The 25,515-nt window shown below is 45.6% G+C and overlaps 1 protein-coding gene across 1 annotated transcript in view; it reads left to right on the top strand.

The window, feature by feature from the left end:
* The first annotated feature begins 2,871 nt into the window (after positions 1–2,871).
* The window catches only part of MAPK12 (mitogen-activated protein kinase 12), a 37,871-nt gene continuing 15,227 nt past the window's right edge, over positions 2,872–25,515 (top strand). Inside the window, exons 1-4 of the mRNA XM_070946835.1 lie at positions 2,872–2,987; positions 7,097–7,226; positions 16,487–16,545; positions 19,329–19,440. Of these exons, the coding sequence (XP_070802936.1) occupies positions 2,872–2,987; positions 7,097–7,226; positions 16,487–16,545; positions 19,329–19,440 (417 nt within the window). The remainder of the gene's footprint in view (positions 2,988–7,096; positions 7,227–16,486; positions 16,546–19,328; positions 19,441–25,515) is intronic.

Raw genomic sequence — 25,515 nt, 5'->3', positions numbered from 1 at the left:
TTTCATGAGCGATGCACATTTAAAAAGGCAGAGCTTCAATCCTTCTATCATGGCTGTCATCTTTACTTTTTTGACCGTATAATACAGACACCCTTGGTGTCTTCTTCTTGATCTACCATGCCTAATTGAACTCCCCAGTCAAGAAATCAATCATGGGTGGAACATATTTTTGCCCACATGCTCTTCTGTGGTAATCACAGAAGTCTCCAATTAACCTCCCTTATGAAAAGGGCAATAGAATGCATCACAAATCCTTAGAACAGGACAGCATTTCAGCTTCCTGGGACGGGTCTGCAACCTTAAATACTCAAAGAGCCATTTGGACTTGTTTCCCACAGAAAATACCAGGAGCCACAAAACCTGGGTAGGTATGGCCAACTTGATGTCACTCACTTCCACCAGTCACATGACCACCCCTAGCTACGCCTACCCAACTGGCCAAGAACCAGTTGTTAAAAAACACCGAGAACCACAAAATCCTTTTGGCACATCTCTCTCTCCCCTCCCTCTTCACCCCCCTCTCTTTCTATCTCTCTCTCTCTCCCCCTCCCTCTGTATCTCTGTGTCTCTGCCCAGGCTGCTTCTCCATCCCCCCCCCCATCGCCCTTACCTTCTCAGGCCAGGCAAGGAGTGACTGGGAGGGGAGGACTAGCCAGTGGTGGGATCACCTGACAGGGAGCCACAGCAGAGGGCCCAAAGAGCTGCATGCGGCTCCGGAGCCGCAGGTTGCTGACCCCTGTCCTAGGACATCCTGCAGCAGACCTCACAATGACTATTTTGGAAAACTAGCATTTTAATTCCATCATTAAGCAAGAGATTGCTGAAGTCACATACCTCAAAAACTCAAAAAGACCATCTCAGTGGGTGTTATCTGCCTAAACACTTCTCCATCACCACCATCCACTTCGCCTCAATCAATCTATTTCTGATCTGTTTCTGATGAAAAAGCTGCAGTTCACAAAAGCTTATTCACTTTTAACTGGGCTGGGTTGAGCTAAATTTTAAATTGATTTTAAATTGGGTTGTTTTAATTTACGGCCAGAATATTTAATTATTTTAATACTGTTTTTTAAATTTTGTATGCTTTGTTTTTACTTAGGCTGTGCACCGCCCTGAGTCCTATTTGGAGAAGGGCGGTATAGAAATTTAAACAAACAAATAAATAAATAAATAAACTGAATCTGTTGGAAAGAAAAAGTGCTATCAGTTTTTTTTTCCCTCCACTATAGACTAACAGAGGTTTCCTCCTATGATCTCCATAGAATCAGGCTGTTACAACAGCAAGGAATGCATCATTAGGAAAGTTGAAGGATCAGGTTAGGGACAAATCACCACAGACAAAAATCTATGTAGCTGCTTAGAGCTGACATCAACTTGATGACACAAAATCAACCTTAGCATCTTTATTTTGGTTTTGGATAGCATAACGGATCAAGACAGTTGGTTGAGCTTCAGATAATCCCAGGTCAGTTTAAGAACAAATCTAAAGCTCCTGCTGACTGAATTTATAGGATGGCACAATACGTTACTGTGTTTCAACCCGCTTCATTCCAGTTAAATGTGATGGTGGACAGAACCTAACCCTGAGGCTGAAGGGATCTCATCCAAGGAATTTCCTGCAAATTGGAAATTAGGCTTACCGTATGTCCTAGTTTGATCGGGATTTACTTATGTATTTGTATCCCGCCTTTATTATTTTTACAAATAACTCCAGGTGGCAAACATATCCCACACACACCTTCCTCTCCTAACTGGCTTTGCATCTCAAGCCAGTTTATAAATCCTGGAGAACAGGGTTGCACCAATCCACAAAAGGAGCATATGTGGCTTTAAAGTTTATGGGCCTTGGCACGCTGCACAAAGGGGGAAACTGAATTGCACTAACTTCCCTGCTGCCAGCTTTACTTGCACACTAACTAGCCTGCAGATTGCCACCCCCCTCCTGCTTGAAAAATATGATAAACCTAGACATGGAAATACTTAGGCTAGGAAGACTGGAGGTGAGACTGAGAGCGAGTAATCTGGGGAGACCATATCTGTGGGCAGGATGGGTTTGGAGGCAGTTTTCTGGGTTTTTAATCGGGACACGCCTAGTATGTTAGGACATCAAGCGCAGTTAGTTATGAAGAAATAACGTCTTCCGTTTTCAGCAGCTAGAGCAGTGTTTCTCAACCTTGGAAGCTTGAAGATGGGTGGACTTCAACTCCCAGAATCCCCCAGCCAGCTTTGCTGGCTGGGGGATTCTGGGAGTTGAAGTCCACCCATCTTCAAGCTTCCAAGGTTGAGAAACACTGAGGTAGAAAGAGAATCCCAAGGCAGCCCCGCCCGCCAAAAAAACCCCTCATTTTTGTTCCATTGTGTTCCAAAGCAGCTGCTTTCCTGAAACTTGGCATAACCCAAGCCGGCAATTTTCTACCAACGGGGAGGCGAGAGTAGCCATTCAGGAGCCAGAAATATCCCGCGGGGTTTTTCCTCTCTCTCCCTCCCCCCCCCCCCGACCCCACCCCACCTTCCCAAAAACGAGCGCGGAAGGAAGGGCGGAGAGCGCCGCGCACGTGGCCTTTCGGCGTAGCCAAGGGACCGCCGCGTGGCTCTCCTCCTCCTCCTCCTCCTCCACCCGGGGAAAGCGAATAGGAGGAGCAGGCAAAGGGGGGTGGGGGGTGGGGGCGCGCGCTGGGACCCAGTTAGTTCGGTAGACCCCCCCAGGAAGAGGAGATGCACGCGCGCGCGCGCTGTGCCGCACAAAAGGCTCTGCGCGCGCCAGCCAGGCATTAGCAGCGGGTCTAAAGTAGCCCGCCGCCCTTTTTTTTTTTTCCCCGCTGGATTTTTTTGGGTTTTTTTTTTTCCCCCTTTGTGGGCAATCAGGCCGCGATGACCTCCCCCAGGAAAGGCTTCTACCGCCAGGACATCACCAAGACCGTCTGGGAAGTGAGGGAGCGCTACCGAGAGCTGCAGGCGGTGGGCTCGGGAGCCTACGGGGCCGTCTGGTAAGTGGAAGTTCGCCAAGGCACACCGGCCGCCCTTGCTTTGCGGGCGGAGGAAAGAGCCCCGAAAGGAAGCGCTGCGCTGCTGTCGGAGCGTTAAGTCCGGCGCCGTCCAGCAAGGGAACAATGGCACTGTTTCTAACTCACACACACACTCACACACACACAATACATCCACACCCCATAAGCCTGTTTTCCGTGGCAGCCGGCAACCAGAGGCGGCCGCACGAAATGCCGGCCGTAGCGCATTTTCTTCCGCAGAGCTGCGGTTCGACCTATTCACACGAGACGCTCGGTTTTTTCTCTGGGTTTCCTCTCACTTTGCATCAGCCGGAGAGGGGGGGTGGGTGTCTCTTTAACGCGCGGTGACACGAGAAAGCCTCCAGTAATCAGCAGTGAACAAGTATCGTTAATGAAGTTAGCATGCAGGTTTTTAACGTGTCGTGTGAACGCAGCCCGCGTTCCGTTGAAAACGAACCCAGAACCCCAGCGGGGTGGTGTTAGCAGGACTTCGAATGGCTTTGAAGGTTGAATTTCTTCATTCTGCTCTTTTTTACTATGTTGTATATAGGGAGAGAAAAGTTTTACTTTTACTTCATTGTTTTGGGGCAAAGAAGGGAGTAACGATCTTTGGGAGAGGGGAAAATCTGAAACAACCTTGGGCAGTAAGTTATAATTTTGCAACAATAACACAAATGTGGCTGGTTTCTGTAAAGGGAAATGTTTATTTTTATTCCCCCAGAAATATTCTCGCAACACATGCCGTTTTTACTAACTGGAAATGACTCAGCCTTTTCACGTCTTTGCTGCCCCAATGAATTAATCAAGGAGAGAACCTAGAACTAAGGAGAAATTTCCTGACAGTTACAACAATTAATCAGTGGAATGACTTGCCTCCAGAAGTTCTGGGTGCGCCATCATTGGAAGTTTTTAAGAAGAAATTGGACAGCCATTTGTCTGAAATGGTATAGGGTTTCCTGGCTGAGTAAGGGGTTGGACTAGAAGACCTCCAAGGCCCCTTTCAACTGTTATTCCATTATTCTGAATGTCTTGTGAGCAATTAAAAACAAAAGCCAAATAAACAGAAAGCCAATTTTTTTGTTGGAAACCCAATTCTAATAATTTATAGCCAACATCTAGCAAACCTAGGAGGATCTGATAAAAAAAACAAAAAACAAAATTGGACTTGTTTTTATGGCTGGGAGGCCACCAGGTGATTTTATAGCTATAGAGTAGAATGGGAAGTTGAAAAAGCAACTCAGGAAAAGGCAATTGCAAACTGCTTCTATATTACTGCCAAAAATACCATGAAATCTGTCCATTACATCACATTACATCCTGTCCCTTCTTCCTATTTCCCTTCCCTTTTAATGCTTCATTCTTTTATTTCCATCTGTCAATTACTGATTTCTTTCTTCTGTTGATCCCAGATCTCAAATGGAAATAGGAAAAATTGATGTTTTACTTCCTCTGGCATGTGCCCTAATGATGGTTGGTGCAATTGGCAGTGTGAATGCATTGACAAAACTGCACTTCTGTGACCAGTTATAATTCTGACAGATTTTGGAACATAAAATGCTGGAACCTTGACTTCAGTCTTCACTTACTGTAGAGCAGTGATAGCTAACCTTTTTGCCTTCACATGCCAAAAGCGGGGGGAATGCAGGGGGATCACACGTGCACATGGCCACACCCTTAATTCAATGCCCCCTGCACATGTGCACACGACCCCCCCGCACTCCTCCCGCTTTTGGCATGCGATGGCAAAAAGGTTATCGGTAGGCCCGTTTTTCCCCCTCCCCAGGCTCCAGAGGGTTTCTTGGAGCCTGGGGAGGGTGAAAATGGCCTCCCCCACCCCCTGGAGGCGAGAAACAGCCCTTTTTCCCAACTTCCGGTAGGCCTGGAAGGCCCGAAAATCAGTTGGCTGGCACGTGCATGCGTGCTGGAGCTGAACTAGGGCAATGCTCGCGTGCCCACAGATTTGGCGCTGTGTGCCACCTATGGCATGCCATCACGGCTCTAGAGCCTGTCCAGCTTTTTCCTTTCAGGGTAGAGTTATGATCTGGCCAGGTGGATATATCTCTGACTCATTTTGTGCAATTTATTCATTGGGTAAACTAAATGAAAGTGAATTTATGTGGAAAAGGGTATTCTGAATGGGATTAACTGGAAACAATATTTGGCTCCTTTAAACTTTCCAGTTTCCAGTATGTATTCTAAGTCAACAGAAGCAAAATTGAGCAATGTGAAGCAGTGTTGCATAATGGCAATAATTGAAAAGAGTAATTTTTGCAATATTGAGGATAACAAGACATGGGAAAAATACAAAATACTGAGTTTAAACAATTAAAATGAGTAATTATGAAAGAAAGTGAAATTGTTATTCCTGTAGTTATTGATACATTGGGCAGAATACCACACATATGGAATAAATGTGTACAAGCACTAAGTATTACTTATATTAACTGGATTTACCAAACCCTCCACCTTGCTGGACATGTTATGTCTTGGGACATAGAATTATATTTCTAAAGAATACCTGTCAAAGATGTGATTCTTTTTATTCTTTATATATAGGCAGTCATTGCATCTCTTAATTCCTCCAGCCCAAATCTTGCTATGGACAAGAACATTAGGCCCATCTAAGTGAATCTAAATAAGCAAAATTGAAGTAGCTACCTGCAGCTTCAGAAACCCATAATTTTCAATATATCCAAGTCCTATAAGGTACGAAGAGATTTAACCTTCTGAAAATGTTTTCAAAGTCCTTGAAGAACAGGCAGCTATCGAAATTGCGTGGACTCCTGCATGGTTATATCTGGTGCACTATCTTAAGTCACGTGGATCAGAAGGTCCTGCTTACAGTCACTCACACCTTCCTCATACCTGTTTGAATTAATGTAATATGCCTTATGTGGGACATCCTTGAAACCACCTTGGTAGCTTCTGCTGGTCCAGAACATAGTTTCGGTAGTGATGATAACATCTAGAGTCTCTCATGTAACACATCTTTTGAGAAATACTGGTTATCAGTTTCCTCCTGAGTGCAAATCAAGGTATTTACCGTTAATGCCCTACATGGCTTCAGCTGGATTTTCTCCCAGTGGCTTCTTCCTGTCCAATAAGACATATATAAGAGTATGCCCAGCTCCCTAAGGAATATCATCCCCAGGGACCATGTTGCCTCTGCTTTGGAACAACATTCCCCTTCAAGTTTTAACTGCCTCAAATTCCATTGGCTTTTTAGAACACATCAGAGCATGGCCATGGAAGTGGAAGAGGATGGTGTAACCCCACTTGTTATGTTTGGTTGTTCCTCAGGTGTTGAGGTTATTGTAGAGGTGAATCTAAGTCGCTTCAACCTTTTGGATTGGAGTTGCCTATGACCCCCAGTCAATAACAATACATTATATTGTTGATTTATCTTACACACACACATACACAGGTGTCTCTCTCTGTCTCTTGTATGAAACATCTTAAGTAATTATATTCTGCTGAGGTGAGTTCTTAATTCTTTGATAAAGTATCTGTTTCTCATGCAGAAGTTCTCTGGCTCCTCTTAAAAGGAGGTGATGGAAGGTGATAGAAAAGAGGTGTCAGTGAGTCAGTGCCAGTTAGAGAAACAATACAACTTGAGCAGTTTCTTAGGTTTCTTGTTACAATACTGATCAGTTATCAAACTGATAAACTTGGGGGTCTTCAAACTTGGCAGCTTTAAGACTTGTGAGTTCAGCTCCCAGAATTCTCCAGCCAGCATAGCTCTTAAAGTCTTAAAGCTGCCAAGTTTGAAGACCTCTGGATAAACTTATAAATAAGCAGACTAGTTTGTTATTAAGGTAGAAGCATGTTGGTGATGCTAGGAGTGAGCCTCCAGTCAATGAAGAATTTTCCCAAGATAAGCAAACTTCTTGCCACACTTAGAAGGAGAACAGGGCAGAGGTAACCTCATTTGAACAACCATCCTTATTGATTCATAGACACCCTTGTAACACAATTAAAGGTAGAACCTGAATCTTTACACCTTAGAAGGTTAATGCAGTAGCTATTTTGTCTTGACAGGTCCACATGTCTTCTCTATTTACATCTAATTCAACTCTTCTGTCTCTGTTAAGTTCAGCTATTGACCAGAAAAGTGGAAGCAAGGTGGCTATCAAGAAGTTGTACCGCCCATTTCAATCAGAGCTTTTTGCCAAACGAGCCTATCGGGAACTGCGCCTTCTGAAGCACATGAAGCATGAAAATGTGAGTACCTGCTCTAACAAACCTTCTGTTCCACAGCCCAGAAAATCCTTGCGCACTCTGATTTAGCAGCCTAACAGGAACTAGTTCACATAGACTAACATGGATGTAGATGATTATCTAAATCGTTGTTGTTTTACTATTTCTTCTAAATAAATAAGTTTTGCACAATCTTTCATTCCTCCACTGCCTCATCAACTATTATTAGTAACAGGTCATGACTCATGAGATACAGAAACCTAGTATGGACAAGCATTGATTAACAACTCTAGTTTAGCACCTCATAAACAAACTTCCATTTTTTGCCAAGCGTGGCTATGAGAATGTCATTTAGCATTAGTTCTGAGCCCAAACCTGGGATAAATTCAACAGAACAATCCCAAATAAAAGTCATCAATAAAATTATCCATTTAGGCAACACATTTTTTGTGTTTCTGACTCCTAAAAGTTATTATTCTTCCAGCTTTAACCTCTTTCAGCCTTAAAATACACTCCTAAAGGGAACACTCAGTCTGCAAACGCTTATTGAACATTATTGAAACAATCAGCAGTCAGAATTGGTTAAATGAATAACAGTTAAGATCTATCCATAATTAAAGTCTATTTAGTTAAAACTGGAACTGAAAAAGACACTAATCTCATAGTCCGGATAATAAAGGAACAGAGCAGGTGAGTGAAAATGCTAACCATAGCTTAATATGTAGCCTAATATTACAGAATACCAAATTTTAAAAAGCCTTAATGATTAAGTGAGAATTGTTAATGAACAAGTGGTGCCAGTTTGATATTTTGTTCACCGAGCCCTTTGTCTGTGTATTTCTGTTTCCATGCTATTGCTATCTTAAATGCCTGGAATTCTGTAGGAACTGTGACTTTAAATGCAGTTTTTGAAATTTTGTTTTAATTATAACTGATTTTTAATACATTGGTACTACAGAGTCTTAATTATTTTTGTGATTTGGAATTACAGCATTAAAAAACTATAGATAGATAGATAAATAGATACAATATTTAAATATATATAACATAAATACTACCATATCTGAACAATAATACTTTGTGCAAAATGCCTGTTCCCCTTTTTTGAAAGCTAAAGAGACCAAAGGTTTTTGTTATACCAGTTAATACTTCCATGTGTTCTTGACAGGATTACTTTTCAGTCCAATTAAACATTATATGTTTTGTCTAGTAATTATCAGTTCTGATTGTGAATCTGGGAGTTGAGGAAGAGAATGCTGTCTTGTTGCTAGTTACAAATATTCCATTCTACTCAAGCCATAACAGTTTTGTTAAAGTGCTGTTTGAGAGTATTTGTTTTAGCATTGCATTTTAGCATGGAGGAAACTGAATATATTTTGAATCCATTAATTACCCTTTTTCAGCACTAATCATCTTCTATTTTTCTGCCAAGCAAGTAAATTAGTGGGTAAGAATCAGGCAGGTTTGTGTTTTCATGCAAGCTAATTTGGTCAAGGTTTTCTTGATGGGATGCGGTAAATCAAGGCTCAGCACTTTTTTTGGCTCCTGGCTTTGTCATTTCTCAGATAAACGCTTGTGGGTCATGAATTTTCATGAGAATTTGTGAGATAATTGCAGGCTTGTAATATTTTATCTATTCATTAAATATTTATGGGAGGGGTATCTATGTATGCTGTGTTGCTAAACCAAATCTAAAATGGGTAGAAACCTTTTATTGGCAAAGGATCATAGTTAATCTTTCTGGATGAATGATGTCTACAAGAGCTTTACATCTTCCATGTGAACAAAACTTAGATGGCAGCAATATAGTGAGAGTCTTTATTTTTTAATTGTGATCAATCTTTAAGATTTAAGAAAGAGCCTTGGTAGTACAGTGGTCTAAGGCACCCTGTTATTAAGCTGGTTATTAAGACCAGCTGCCTGCAATTACTGCAGGTTCGAATCTCGCCAAGGCTCAAGGTTGACTCAGCCTTCCATCCTTTCTAAAGTAGGTAAATTGAGGACCCAGTAAATTGAGGGAGCAATAAGCTGACTTTGTATAAATATACAAAAGGATGAAGGCTATTGCTGAGCACATTGTAAGCCGCCCTGAGTCTCCGGAGAAGGGCGGCATATAAGTCAAATTAAAAAAAAAAAATATTTCCTTCTGATACCTACCTCAAAATGGTGTCAGTTTGTGCAGATACAATTTCCTTGATCCAGTTGTGTCATCGTCCAGATATGGGCTGCTTCAGTCGGATCTGTTGCTGGCTGAGCCATAGTTTTTTTGACCACGCCCCTTGCTCCTCCCTTTGGGGCCCAGTTTAGGCTCAGTCGGCCTGAGAGTAACACCTCCTACAGATCTGGCTCTCAGCCCAGGTCTGTTCGATTGCATTTAAATTGTAAGTTTTTTTGACCTTTTATTTTTAGTTTTATTTTGCATATAATAGCCTACCGGTATACCTCTTATTGGAGCAGCCTGTTCTATCAGGCTCTTCAATAGCTCCAGGCGGCGGCCATTTTGGAAGCCTCTTCCCGGGTCTTTTCAAATTTTTTTTTTTCTTCCCTTTGGTGGGGTTTTTTTTAAATCTATACCACCAACAACACCGCAGGGGGCTTAAACCATTGTACCACCACCGTTTGTAGTGATATTCTGGGACAAACCCCAGAATCGCTAAAATAGGCCGCCGCCCCCGCCCTCAGCTCCCGGGACAGCAGAACAGCTGTAGGGCGGTCCTTTGAAGCGCCGCGGCACTTTGGAGAGGTGATAATTGCCGCTTTGCCACCAACGAGTCAATAGGAGGCTTTTTAACCCTTTTTTAGCCAGTGATCCTCCTATATCACCAACGGAGCTTATACAGGAGAGCTGTAAGGTTTCCTTACACTCTCCACGTGGCAATATTACAGCCAGGGTTTTTTTGTGGCTGTAAAGGCGCTTTATAGGGGCTGTTTCTAGGTTTCCTGGACAGTCACTTCTAGAGCAAGTTTCTTCTGCTCACGTGTTACTTGGCAGCCAGTGAGCTAACGCCAGATCCTCTGCTTTTGTTTACCTTACCACGTGGCGAAAGTGAAACTAAATCTTTGCAGTCGACATCTTGGTCGCAGTGAGTATACTATTGCAAGGGCAGAGCGTTCTTCCCACGGGGAGGGAAATACCATGCCTCAGGGGAAAAAAGCAGATTGCAAGCGCAAGCACTCTTCTAAATCAGAGGAAAAAGACTTGCAAAGGAGGCATAAGGCTTTAGAGAAGCAAATTTCAAAAGCTATTCCCAGTAAGGAAACCTCTCCTCCCCCCGCTACTCCCCCCCTTCCTGTTGTTGAAGTTCACCAAGCTTGGTCTTCAGAAGGTGAGGGAGGGGTTCTTATTCAAGAAGAACAGAGCACTCTGCAAAATCCATTTGCAAGTCAAATAATTTCCCCGGCTTCTCCTGCTCCTAGCAGAAATGTGACACCAGCTCAGGCTGCAAGGGAGTTTCCCTTGCAAGATCAGATTCCAGAGGACCCTTTTAAAAATCTGCCAGAAAACTTACAAGTTTTAATTGAAAGGGCCATTGCTTCTCGAGTGGAGGATGCCTATAAAAGACATCATTCTGGATCAATAATTTCTGAGCATTCCACTCATGCTAGAGTATCTCCTGCAGTTAGTCTTACTGGCTCTCATTCCCCTACTGCTTCAAGGGCTTGTGAATCCTTTGCTTTGGAAATGGATCACCATTCTGATTTATCAGATGATGAGGGCGTAATTCAAGATCAACCTGCCTTTACAGGGTTATTTCCTCCACACAAATTTAAGTCTCTGTTACATAAGGCACGCATTACTGCAGCTTTAGACAATGATGATTACATTAAAGAATTGCAAGAAGATAGCCAGGGTCATAAAAAGGGACTTTTTGCTGAACCTACTCCTGAACAATCCTTTGTTCCAATCCCTCAATTATTTACAGACGTGGTTAAGAAACAATGGTCTAGCCCTGCAACCTTGGCCTCTGCCCTTGCTTCAGATAGGAAGTATTATACGGTTGCACCCAAATTTGCTCAACTGTTGCAAGTCCCCCCTGTGGACAGTCCTGTAGCAGCTCTTTCGTCTCCCTCCTCCTATGTGACAGGGGATACTTCCGAGGGTCTACGACCAGAGGATAAAAAATTAGACTTCTTGTGCAAGAAGAACCACCAGGCTGCTGCATGGGCAATTCAATCGGCTGCCTCAGCCTCCTTTTTCAACCGATCAACCATCCTTTGGCTTCAGCAATTGCAAGCAAGAGTGCCCCCTAGTGAGGTTCGCCTCCATCAGGATATTAATAAAATCATAGCTGCTACTCAATTCTCAGCAGATGCCACTCTAAATTCGGTTAAATTCGCCTCTAGGGCCCTAGCCTCTACTGTATCAGCCCGCAGGATGATCTGGCTCCGTCAGTGGCCAGCAGATCTTCGGGCCAAATGGCGTTTGGCTGCAGCTCCATATTCTGCAGCGAAATTATTTGGTGAGTCACTTGAGCCCCTCCTCATTGAAACACGGGACAAGCGTAAGGTTCTTCCTTCAACATCTACTCGTGTTGACAGACGATCTTATCCTTATTACAAGAGGGCATCCTTTCGTCCCTATTACCATGGAAACACCTCCCAACAGGGCTTCCCTCAGGGATCAAGCCGGTCTTCGGACCGTCAGTCCTTTCGGGATAGGGGCAGACAATTCACACAGTCCAAGCGGCCCTTTCGTGGCTCCGGCTACCGCCAGTCCCGTGGCCGTAAGTAATTCATCACCAAACCCTCCCATTGGAGGCCGCCTGGCTCTCTTCGCAGACAGGTGGAAAGCCTCTACCCCAGACCTCTGGGTCCTATCCATAGTAACATTTGGCCTCCCCCTAGAATTTCTATCCACACCTCCGACACGTTTCATTCAATGCCCACCTTACAGCAGCAAGTCCAGACGCCTCCTGATGGACCAAGCGGTTCAACATCTCCTGCATATTCGCGCCATAGAGGAGGTCCCTCAAAGCGAATGGAAACAGGGATTTTATTCTATCCTGTTTGTGGTTCCAAAACGGTCGGGGGGGTGGAGGGCAATACTGGATTTAAAATCTCTCAATTCTTACATAGTGTATCGCAGATTCAAAATGTGTTCACTAACCTCTATTCTTCAGGGGATTCGTCCCAACGACTTTCTAGTTTCCATAGATCTCACAGAGGCCTACCTTCACATCCCAATACTTCCAAGGCATCGGCAATATCTCCGATTCAGCTACGCAGGAAAACATCTACAGTACCGGGCCCTTCCCTTCGGCCTGGCGTCCGCACCAAGGGTCTTCACAAAGGTACTGGCAGTAGTAGCAGCTCACCTGAGGCAACAACCGGTAAGACTCCAGGCTTACCTGGACGATATTTTGATTCTAGCTCCATCTCACGACCAAGCCTTACACGATCTACACATCACAATTCAAACCTTGACCGAACACGGTTTCCTAGTCAACTACAAGAAGAGTCACTTAGTACCAACCCACAGACTCGTCCACCTCGGGGCCATCATAGATACACATCAAGGCGCAGTCTACCTGTCCTTGGAACGCCGAGCCGACATCAAAGACATGATAGCTCACATTCACAAAAACCCTTCTGTTCCATTGGCCACCTTGTCAAAACTTCTAGGCAAAATGATCTCTTGCATTCAGATCGTCCCCTGGGCACGCCTTCACGCCCGACACCTGCAGTGGTTTCTACTGCCTTTCCAACGAAAGCAACAAGCTCACACCATGGCCACTGTCAGAGTCCCACTATCAGTCAGGCGATCACTACACTGGTGGACATCGCCTTCTCTAGACGGGGGATGTCTTTTCATGGACCAAAACAGGATCACCCTCACGACGGACGCCAGTCTTCATGGCTGGGGGGCGCATCTCGAATCGCATGTGGCTCAAGGTCGTTGGTCTCCATCAGACCTGTCCAACCCCATAAATTGGCTAGAACTGAAGGCCATCCGCCTAGCTCTCATACAGTTTCAACAGCTTGTTCAAAACCATCACGTTCTGGTGCTGACAGACAACATAGCTGCAAAAGCACATGTCAATCATCAAGGGGGGACTCGATCGAGACGTCTCATGGAGGAAGCCTTTCGTCTAGGCAAGTGGGCCGAGCAACATCTCCTCTCCATCCGAGCAGATCACATAGCGGGGACAGAAAACATCCAAGCAGATTTCCTCAGCAGGACTCAGATAGACAATGCCGAGTGGCAGCTCCATCCGGACATTTTCCAAGCGATATGCAACAGGTTCGGGTTTCCACCCATAGACCTCTTCGCAACGAATCTGAACACTCAACTTCCTCGCTTCTTTTCAAGGTTCCCGACTCCGGGAGCGGAAGGGATCAATGCTCTCCGCCTCACATGGCCTCCCGGTCTTCACTATGCCTTCCCACCTCTGCCTCTGATCCCAGCTCTGCTCCAGAAGGTGGTCGCCGACAGGGCGGAAATAATCCTGATAGCTCCGCACTGGCCACGGCGCCCGTGGTTTGCGGATCTGGTCAATCTCTCCATATCACACCATTGGAGGATTCCATCGGACCAGATCATCCTGAGGCAGGGAGTCCTGACCCATCCGGAGCCTCAGTGGCTCCAACTGACTGCTTGGCACTTGAAAGGGCCCTCCTAAAGCGGGACATGTATTCAGATAGGGTGATTCCTACTGTACAGGCTTGTAGACGCAGGTCCACGGTTAGGATTTACAATATCACCTGGGTAGCTTTTGTACGATGGTGTAGGTCCCACCAGATCAATCCTCTGCTAGCCTCCCCTCCTCAGATCCTAGACTTCCTGCAGGATGGCTTGGACCGCGGTCTGGCCCACAGCACCCTTAGAAGACATGTGGCGGCACTGTCTACGGCCCTATCCAAGCCCTCTGAACAGCCGCTCACTCACCACCCCGTTACTAGAAAATTTCTGAGAGGTGTCAGGCTCTTACGGCCTTCCTCGATTCATAGGTATCCCACTTGGGACTTACCCAGAGTCCTTGACGCCTTGACGGCATCTCCCTTTGAGCCCCTCCGCACGGTCCATCTTCGTTTCCTCACCCTTAAGGTAGCTTTCTTAGTGGCCATAACTTCGGCTCGCCGTATCTCAGAGCTGGCAGCCCTCTCTGTTAGGGAAGATCTATGCATATTCAGACCCGACACAGTCGTCTTACGACTGGACCCCTCCTTTATTCCTAAAGTTAATTCACTATTTCATAGGACTCAGGACATTATTCTTCCCAATTTTTGTCCTAGACCTTCCCATAACTTGGAACGGAGGTGGCACACCTTAGATGTGCGGAGGGCTCTGAAAATATACATTACACGAACTGCCCCTTTCAGAAAATCCGAGGCCTTGTTTGTCTCTTTCTTGCCAAGTTCCTTAGGGAATAAAGCTTCATCTGCAACGGTTGGTCGCTGGATCAGAGCATGTATTGCCTCGGCATATCAAGCCCAGGCGGTTCCTATTCCCAGTCAAATTACTGCTCACTCCACCCGGAGTGCGGCTACATCGGCGGCCTGGGCAACTCAGGCTTCCCTTGAGGAGGTCTGCAGGGCGGCCACCTGGTCCACCCCCTCGCCATTTATTAGACATTACAAGTTAGATGTCTTTGCTTCTGCGGAAGCGACATTTGGCAGGAGGGTTTTGCAACAGGTGCACCGGTCAGGGGTCTCCCCAGGCCCTTCGTCATCCCGCCCTTAGGACTGCCAAACTTTGGTATGTCCCATATCTGGACGATGACACAACTGGATCAAGGAAATTAGGCATTGGTCTTACCTTGAAGGCCAAATTTCTTGATAGTTGTGTCATCGTCCAGCCCCTCCCTCTGTCTCAGGGCCTGTACAGTTTGTTTTTTGTTAATGTTAAAGAAGTTTATTTCCAGTTGTCCCGTTGGACCAGTTTCTATTTCTGAGGATGATGGTTCCTGTTGGAGCTTGTTCCTGTGGCCTTCTTCGCCAAACTGGGCCCCAAAGGGAGGAGCAAGGGGCGTGGTCAAAAAAACTATGGCTCAGCCAGCAACAGATCCGACTGAAGCAGCCCATATCTGGACGATGACACAACTATCAAGAAATTTGGCCTTCAAGGTAAGACCAATGCCTAGTTACAGTAGAGGAATCTCTGAAGATGCAGGAAGGAAACTTCAGGTCAACAGTTTTCTCTTCTGATCCAAGGAGAGATTTGCACAAACAAAGCAGTGCAAAAGGAAATTTGATCTCCATTGACAATCCTTCTTCATATGAAGTTTTTATAACTTCTGGAGTGTGTTTAGAGGAGTTGAAGAGATGGGAAATCTCAGCTCCAATTTGCTCTCAGTTGCTCAGATTCAACCTGTATACATGATATGCATACAACATATAGTATACCATTTCCCTACAGCAGGGATGTCAAACTCAATTTCATTGAGGGCCACATCAAGGTTGTGTTTGACCTCGGGTGGCCAGAATGGGTATGGCCAGCTCAACGTCACTCATGTCAGAGGTGCCTGTGGTGGCCCAAGCTCTTTGCCAGTGAAAACAGGCTCCTGAGCTCCATTTTCGGCTACGACAGCCTCCTGCACCTTCTGCCAGTGAAAACGGCGGCCTCCCAAGCTCTGTTTTCTCTGGTAGAGGCACCGCTGGCCAGTCCTCTGCTGTTTCCAGGGTGGCTCCACGGGTCAGATCTAAGCACCCTGCGGACCAGATCCTGTCTCCGGGCCTTGAGTTTGATACCCCTGCCCTACAGCAAAATAAACCCTGAATTCACTAATTATTTGTTTGTCATATTTAAGAACTGTCCGTCTCCTTCACAAAGCAATTCTGGGAAGTGTACAATAAAGTATTAAAAACATATAAAACAGTATGTAAAATTTAAAACAGGCAAGGGATGTTACAAATTGATTAAAAATTGGGGGGGGGGACTTTCAGGGCACCAACTCTCTCTTTCATTGGCGCAAGAAAAGATGTAGAGCTGTGTTTTTATCACCTTTATGGAAGGCCAAGAGAGTGGGGACCTGTCTCACCTCGGAGGGGGGGGAGGCTTCCACAGAGTGGGGGTAAAGGCAGAGAAAGCTCTCTTTGTGGACCCCAGCAGTCATTCATTAACTGACGGGATCTGAAGCACATCTTTCCTGTGTGATCAGGTGGATCAGACTGATGTAATGTGATAAAGACAGTTCCATAGGTAACCTGACCTCATGCAATGTAGGGCTTTAAAGATCATAATCAATAGCTTGAACTGGACCTGGAAGTAGACTGGCAATTAATGTTTCTCATGCAAATAATTGCAATGGCAGTATTTTCTTATTTGTGTTTCTCTTCTTCTGTAGGTAATTGGGCTTTTAGATGTCTTCACACCAGATTCTTCACTGGATAAATTTAATGACTTGTAAGTGTATAATTTTGGGGAAAACTTTGGGTCCTGTGTTATGATTTACACTAAAATAGATGCTGATCTCAAATTTCTTTGTATTTATATTGATGGCATTATTGTTCCTTCTTGCAGACCTGGGCATTTTATGGCTCACAGGTTCTAGTCTGGCACATGACATTGGCATCAGTGGGAGAACAGAGCTTCAGCAATGTTGGGGGGGGGGAGAGAATGTCGGGGGCAGAATACCTGTGTAGCACCTGCAGATGGTGGGGCATTGGCAGGGTGGCGGTGGCCCTCCACAACATTCCCAGTTTCTCATGTGGCCCCTTGGGAAAATTAGTAGCTACCCCTGTTCTTGGTTAAGCTTGGTCTGAAGTTAACTGGAACAGTTTGGAATCTGGTTCTTCATATTAGGATACATTAATGTAGATGTTGGTGAGTATTGTCATTATGCTGCAAGAATCACGTGACTTTATATAGAATAAAATGACATCACAACCATCTATGTTTTTACAAACTATGAACTTAGAGATAGTTGTTACCTCTTTATAGCATTACGTAGAAAATTAAACTGAAAGATCTTTCTAGTTTTAATGGTTAAGATTTTACCAAATAAATCCGGAGGACATACAAAAGTAATTCATTCATTTATTTGTTAAGTTTATATGCCACTTTTTGTTTTGCCAGATTAGTTAAATATCTGATTTTTTAAAAAAACAAAAGCATGTTTATTATTTATAATTAGGTATTGGAAGATCTAGTTATTTATTAAAAAGTAGATCGGCTTAGCCATTTAAAACCTAAAGCAGCTTTTTCTACTCGACATTAGCCAGGTGTTGATCCACAGTTTCTGTTGTATTCAATCAACATATAAAATGTCTGAGAATGATGGGTGCTGTAGAGTGCAACACTTGGGAAGTTTAAGCTATTTGTCCAAAAATAGAAATATGTAATTTCTCCCGCCCCATCTAGCCAGAGAAGTCTATGAAACTTTTATTAGTTACTTGGGTTTCTGCAATTAATTGCTTCTATAAATAGTTTATTTTCCCCCTTTTCTTTTGCTTTAAATTAGTATTACATTTTTGCATCTATTTGTCAGCTTTTAACCCTGTATTTAAAGTCCTGCATTTTCTTATTACATGTGAACACAGTAATATCTATCATACATGTATTAGTTTAAAAAGGCTACAGTTATTAAGTTACTTCAACCATATTTTTTGTCATTGGTTACTTATATTATTGGAATAGCTTGCGAGCTATTCGGCAGCTTTGCAATATTCATAAACTGTGGCACATTAGCCATAATAAAATCATGGAGGAAAGCACACATCAGGGTTTTCATTATTCAACAATTGTCAGCACTCCAGGTCTGGTTCTTTGTTTATCCTGTTGTTGTTTTTTATCAGAAAGTTCTGCTTTTTCCCTTGCACTAAATATAGTTCCCAGCAACTGAAAAGTACTTGCTTTTTTTCTGTCCCCTTTTTATGTGTTTAATCAGTTTTCTGCAAATTTCACTGTTTCCCTTTGAATTTAAATAATTGATAGCAGGGTATAGATTGGACTACCTTAGACATGTTTAGAGGGTTAAGTGGATTTTATTTAATTTAGTAGGACTTCTAATTAAGCATTAATGATATTTTATTACTTCTGGCAAGCAAGATAATAATTCTCCATGTGCCAGAACTTCTCACATTATCTGTCCTGTTCCAAAGCGCTCAAGTCTTGGTCCTTCCAAGTAATTTACATTGCAATCTTCAAAAAAGCAGTTGGAACAGCCTTCATCTTTTTGTCAGTCTTGGTCTTAACAGCACACGTGCCTCTCCTTTGATTGATTGATTGATTGATTGATTGATTGATTGATTGATTATTAGGTTGTGAGTTTGACACCCCTGAGCTAGAGGATGGAGGGATTAAAAGAGTAATTTTGCAACCTGCATCCTCTAGCTCAGCCCAGTTTTATGTGCTAGTATAAAACTATGCCAACTGTAGATAGTGTTATCAATCAACATTTATTGTTCTAAAGCATAAATCATTTGTGGTGTTCAGTTTAAAAAAAAAGAACAGAAGCCTTTATATAAGATAAGGTTTACTGGAAAATAGGACCAATTTTTACATGGTTATTTTATAATCCAAAGTAAGTTCTATCTTGCTCTCAACCTATGTAATGCATTGTAGAAAAGAGTTTTGCCACTGGTTCTCTAGAATTTTAGGAAAGGTTTCAAGATTTCACTTTTTTTTACATTGACCTTTTTATTATATAGATAGCCCTGACTTAAAACCATTTGTTTAGTTACAACAGTCCTGAAAAAAATCGACATGACCATTTTTCACACTTGCAACCATTGCAGCATCCCCTGTGATTAAAATTTGATTGATTGGCAGCTGGCATGTATTTATAACAGTTGCAGTGTCCCAGGGACATATGCTTCCCTTTTGCAACTTTCTCACAAGCAAAGTCAATGGGGAAGCCAGATTCACCAGATTCAGATAACAACCATGCTACTAACTTAACAACTGCAGTGATTCACTTAGCAATTGTGGCAAAATTCAGTTAACAACTCTTTTGCTTAGCAATGAAAATTTTGGGCTCAAGTTTGGTTGTAAGTCCAGGACTACCTGAATTCCAATTTAGTGTTCATATTTAAAGATAGATTTGTTTTTTCTATACTATCCTGATATCTTCTAACTGAAATTTTTATAATATGGCATGCCTTTACATGTTAAGTTGCTACTATACAATATTACAATTAGACTATGTAACTTGATTTAGTTAATGTTTAACTGCCTTTTCATTTTAGCTACCTTGTCATGCCATTTATGGGAACAGACTTAAGTAAAATAATGAAGCATGAGAAACTAACTGAAGATAGAATCCAGTTCCTTGTTTACCAGATGTTAAAGGGCCTAAAGGTTAGATTTTTCTCTTATAATTAATTGCTTGTTGGTTTTTGTCATCATTTTCTTGAGACACAATAGCCTTTCCTATGATAAGTAATAGTTAAGGCAGTTAAAGCACAATACTAGCTAGGTAACTTTGGACATGTTATTTTCAGCCCTGGGAAAGAGGCAGTGGCAAACCACTCCAGAAAACCCTTGCCATAAGAAAACCACAAGGACGTGATGAGGCAGCCTCTGATAATCGGACACATGCAAGTTTCTAATCCACTTCATGTGTTTCAGTATGGTGTAAAATTGCATATTCGTTTTACAGATGGAATTTAAAATTAGAATGTAGTTTTATAAATCCTTACTTTGAAGGAATTTTGATTGTTATGTTACATTTACATCGGTGAACCTTTCTCTTCATCAGGATTTGGATTTTAAATCCTTTTAGGTTTATAAACGTTGATTATTTGCACAAACCCTTCTAGCTTCTCTATTAGTTCTAAATTTAATTAATTTGAAGGGAAGTATGAAGATTCTGTTTAATTCGTTTACTTATGAACCTTATTTGTACTGTGTAGAAAATGAGGAATCTTGGCAAATAAAAATAAACTGCTTTATGACTTGTCTGAAGCTGGGGTTGCAGTTTTGGTCCTAAAATATCCAAGTTCTATAGGTAAAGGTAAAGGTTCCCCTTGCACGTATGTGCTAGTTGTTCCCGACTCTAGGGGGTGGTGCTCATCCCCGTTTCAAAGCCGAAGAGCCAGCGCTGTCTGAAGATATCTCTGTGGTCATGTGGCCAGCATGACTAAACGCCAAAGGCACACCCTATTACCTTCCCACCAAAGGTGGTCCCTATTTTTCTTCTTGCATTTTTTTATGTACTTTTGAATTGCTAGGTTGCAGAAGCTGGGACAAGTAACAGGAGCTCACCCCATTTCGCAACATTAGGGATTCAAACCGCTTAACTGGAGACCTTTCAAGCAACAAGCTCAGCATCTGAGCCACTGTGTCCCTTCAAGTTCTATAAGCCTCCTTTAAAACATGTTATAAAATTGTTTTGAAGATCCTGACTTATTTGGGAGCAATCAGTTACTCTCCTAGATTCGGAATTTATGGTAAATTATCTCTCCCTTGACTTGCTGAGGGAAGGAGAAAGGAAGGGAAGAATAGAGTAAGGATGGAGATGATGGATAGGGATAAAGTAGAATAGAAGAAAGTGGAATGGGAATGGAATGGAATGGAATTTTGTGGTTACGTTTAGACCTTGGCACTGTTGAATTTATTGCAAACCAAGCAAGGAAAACAACAATGGCTTTTGATTACCTTGGGCCTCATGTAGTGCTCTGGTTCTTTTAAGCCAGAAAGCCATCTCAGTTGCAATGTGCAATCTGGCCCAGGTGCAGGGAGAATGGAAAGGCCTAAATATTTAATTTAATTTAATTTAATTTCCAATTTATATACCGCCCTTCTCCCTGAGGACTCAGGGCGGTGTACAGCCAAGATAAAAAACATGGAATACAAATATTAAAACATTTAAAAATATATATAAATTTTGGCCCGAAAGTTAAGAATCACAGACTAATTAAAAGAATTTAAAAATTTCTTCTTAAGCCAACCCGGCTTGCTGAAAAAGATGGGTTTTCAGGGAACGACGGAAGGCATTGAGGTCCTGGATTCTTCTTATCTCCGGGGGCAACTGATTCCAGAGGGTGGGAGCCCCCACAGAGAAGGCCCTCCCCCTGGGGGCCACCAGCCTACATTGTTTGGCTGATGGCACCCTGAGGAGGCCCTCTCTGTGGGAGCGCACGGGTCGATGGGAGGTCGTCGGTAGCAGCAGGCGGTCTCGGAGATAGCTAGGCCCTATGCCATGGAGCGCTTTAAAGGTGATAACCAACACCTTGAAGCGCACCCGGAAGACCACCGGGAGCCAGTGCAGCTCGCGCAGGAGCGGTGTTACATGGGAGTGCCATGTTGCTCCCATCACTACCCGCGCTGCTGCATTCTGGACCAGCTGGAGCCTCCGGGTGCTCTTCAAGGGGAGCCCCATGTAGAGAGCGTTGCAGTAGTCAAGGCGAGAGGTGACGAGGGCGTGAGTGACTGTGCACAAGGAATCCCGATCAAGAAAGGGCCGCAACTGGCGAATCAGGCGAACCTGATAAAAGGTCCCCCTGGTAACAGCCGTCAGATGTTCCTCCAAAGACAGCTGCCTATCCAGGAGGACTCAGATTGCGAGCCCTTTCAGTGGGGGCCAAAGACTCGCCCCCAATAGTCAGTGATGGAGTCAACTGACTATATCGGGATGCCGGGAGCCACAGCCACTCAGTCTTGGAAGGGTTGAGCCTGAGCCTGTTCCTCCCCATCCAGATCCGCACAGCCTCCAGGCACCGGGACATCACTTCAAGGGCATCGTTGGGGTGGCCTGGGGTGGAGATGTACAGCTGGGTGTCATCAGCGTACTGGTGGTATCTCACCCCAAAGCCACGGATGATCTCGCCCAGCGGCTTCACATAAATGTTGAACAGAAGGGGCGAGAGGACCGATCCCTGCGGCACTCCACAAATGAGAGGCCTCGAGGTCGACCTCTGTCCCCCTGCCAACACAAACTGCGACCGGTCGGAGAGAAAGGAGGAGAACCACCGCAACACAGTGCCTCCCACCCCCAACTCTTCCAGCCGGTGCAGCATGATACCATGGTCGATGGTATCAAAAGCTGCTGAGAGATCTAATAGGACCAGAACAGAGGAGTAACCCCTGTCCCGAGCCCTCCAGAGATCATCCACCAACGCGACCAATGCCTTTTCCGTGCTGTGCCCAGACCTGAAACCCGACTGGAACGGATCTAGATAGGATGTTTCCTCCAGGAATTGTGGAAACTGTTGCGCGACCACACTCTCAACAACCTTCGCAATGAAGCGAAGGTTGGAGACAGGACGATAGTTAGCCAATATTGCTGGATCCAGGGACGGCTTATTGAGGAGAGGCCTCACCACCGCCTCTTTCAGGGCAGCGGGGAAGTGACCCTCAACGAAGCATTAATGACGCCCTGGAGCCAGCCTCGTATAACCTTCCGGGAAGCCAGTACCAACCAGGAGGGACACGGGTCCAGTAAACATGTGGCCGCACTAAGTCTCCCCAAAATCCTGTCCACATCATCGGGAGTCACAGCATCAAACTCCTCCCAGATAACATTCTCAAGACTGTTCCTCGTCACCCTGCCCTGATCTACCCAGTCAGAGTCCAAATCCCCCCGGATCTGAGCGATTTTGTCATACAGGTATTGTCCGAAATCCTCCGCCCTGCCTTCTAAGGGATCCTCCCGCACTCCCGGATGGAGCAGGGCGCGGGTCACCCTAAACAGGGCGGCCGGACGATTCCCTGATGACGCAATAGAGGCGGAAAAGTAGTTAGACTTTGCTGTCTTTATCGCCACTAGGTAGGCCTTAATATGCGACCTTACCAGTGTTCGATCAGATTCAGCGAGACTGGCCCTCCAACCGCTCTCCAGGCGTCTTTTCCGGCGCTTCATTTCCCTCAGCTCCTCAGTAAACCAAGGAGCCGCCCGGGATCGGCATCGGGTCAGAGGCCGCAAAGGCACAACTCGGTCCAAGGCCCCACCAGCCGCCCGATCCCAGGCGGCTACCAGGTCCTCGGCCGAGTCATGTGCTAGATCCTCAGGAAATGGCCCAAGCTCCGTCTGGAACCTATCAGGATCCATCAGGCGCCTGGGGCGAATCCATCTAGTTGGGTCCGCCTCCCTGCGGCGAGGGGTCGCGGTTCGAAGATCTAGGCGAAGGAGTGAGTGGTCAGTCCATGACAAGGGTTCCATGTCTATATCCCCTATAACAAGACCACTCAACCACTGGCCAGAGACAAAAATCAAATCCAGAGTGTGACCTCCCCTGTGAGTAGGGCCATGAACTAACTGGGTCAGGTCCATGGCCGTCATGGAAGCCATGAACTCCCGAGCCACCTCAGACGTTTCACCGACGGATGGCAAGTTGAAATCACCCATGACTAAAAGCCTGGGTGTATCTACTGCCACCGTGGCTATCACGTCGAGTAGCTCAGGTAGGGCTGTTGCCACGCGGCAGGGAGCCAGGTACGTAAGCAACAAGCCCATCTGAACCCCACAGCCCCACCTCACAAGGAGGGACTCACATCCGGCTATCTGAGGCACAGTGGTCTCCCTCGGATCCAGATCCTCGTTAATAATAACCGCCACCCCCCCCGCCCCTCCCCTGGGCCCTTGGCTGATGGAATGCTCTGAAACCTGGTGGGCACATTTCAACCAGAGGGACGCCACCCTCCGGGCCCAACCAGGTCTCCGTAATACCCGCCAGGTCCGCTCCTCCCTCTTGTATAAGATCGTAAATGAGGGGGGCCTTATTAACCACGGACCTGGCATTGCATAACATCAGCCGAAGGCCCAGATCCTGAGTGTCTAAGCCACCTAGTCTCCGAGAGGAGCCATGGGGACCGGGGCAAGCAATTGCTCTCAAACAGCAAGTGCGAGCCCCCAACACATGATATGGTCCCCTGCTCCCGCCATATCTGCCCCTCCCATCTACCGTGCTGATGGTACAGACCTCATAGGTATCGTCCCCCATCCCTTTCCCAGTCCCTCGACCAACACCTCCCAAATCGTTACCCTGTGCCGGGCTCGGCTCTGACCCTGGTGGATTTCCCCCCCCATCCCCCAGAGTCTTCTTCCCAATTTCTCTAGAAAGATCATTACAAACCCCCCTCCCAGAACCCCTTAAAATCTTTAAAAAATTCCCTAAAAATCCCCACAAATTCTTCCTTGCTCCATGCCATCTCTCTGGACTCCAAAGTCCGTCATCGAGATAGGCCCTCGATAATGTGGAGGGCCAAACCTGCGAGAGGGGAGAATCTCGCAGGGCGAGGAGTTCCGACACCGAATACATATAATCATCAGGGGAGACAAAGTCCAAGGGAAGGGAGTACCGCTGATGTTACAAACATAGGGAAAATTCTAGTCCATGGTTAGGCCATCAAGCCCATTGTCCTCTCACGACAATGGCCAAGGAGGTGCATATCATTCGACCCCGGAAGTTTCCAGGGCAGCCATGCTCTCACCTAGGCCACCCATGGAAACTGATGGAAATCCGGGTGTGAAGATAGCCATAGTCCGCCTCCCACTGGCCTTACGTCCATAGAACCAGTATCCCTCCTGGGATTAGTAGCATCCGGGAGTCCAAGTATCCTGCTCAGAAGGAGGTTTAAGTTCGTAAATTCACGTCAAAGAGATTTTACATGGCAGGGAGTTCAGACAGGCTAGATGTAAAAGGGGGAAAATTTGGAATAATTCAGGCCAAGGTAGATGGGCAGCTGTAACCGTAGTAAGGCCCATAGGCCTAAACTCGGTCCAAAGGAAGGAAGAGGGAGGGGAAATTCAAGCCGCATAGGTTTGTAGTTCTTTTCCGACCCCTGCAAATCCCTCAACCATTATCTGATGGATAATGCTGCCCTATTTCGTTCCCCCCCCATCCAGCTCGTCCTGGGGGGGGGTGTCTCTGGGTCTCCATGGAGGTAACCCTTCCCCCAAGGGTCCAACACTCTCCAATCTCCCAGAGCTCAGTCTAAGGCTGCTGCTGAAGAATCCTATGCTGTAGTTCAGGTCTGCAAGCCGTTGGGAGCCGCCCCGACATCAGCTGCCATCACCGCAGCCGCCGCTGCAGCTGCCGCCGCCACCATCGCCACTGTCGCCATCGGCCTCCCCACGGACGCCCCCAGCCGCCCCCTGCCTCTAGATCTTCCTCGAGGCATCCAGGGGCGTGGGGAACCTCCGTAGGGGCCTCAAACGTCGCCGTCGTCAGGGGGCCGCCACTGCCGCCGCCGCGACCACCCGTAGCCGCCGGTGCTAGTGCCGCCCCCGCAGGCCGCATCCTTCACGCCCTCACCCGCCAGTGCTTCAACGTCGTCCTCCTCGGAGCTGGGGTAGTCCGGAGAGCTAACAAAGCTCTCAATGGGATCCCCAGTTGCTCTTTTTCCCAAACGGGGGTCATAGCTGTTCAAAATGACCCCCCTGAAGTCCCCCCAAGCCGAGGCATCGCCCCCAAGGATCCGGGATTCAGCGCC

This window comes from Pituophis catenifer, unplaced genomic scaffold (assembly GCF_029215685.1).
Source record: "Pituophis catenifer annectens isolate HBS135680 unplaced genomic scaffold, rPitCat1.0.hap2 SCAF_7, whole genome shotgun sequence".
NCBI lineage: Eukaryota > Metazoa > Chordata > Lepidosauria > Squamata > Colubridae > Pituophis > Pituophis catenifer.
Note: the sequence above shows the minus strand (reverse complement) of the source record. Positions and strands in the feature narration are given on the sequence as shown.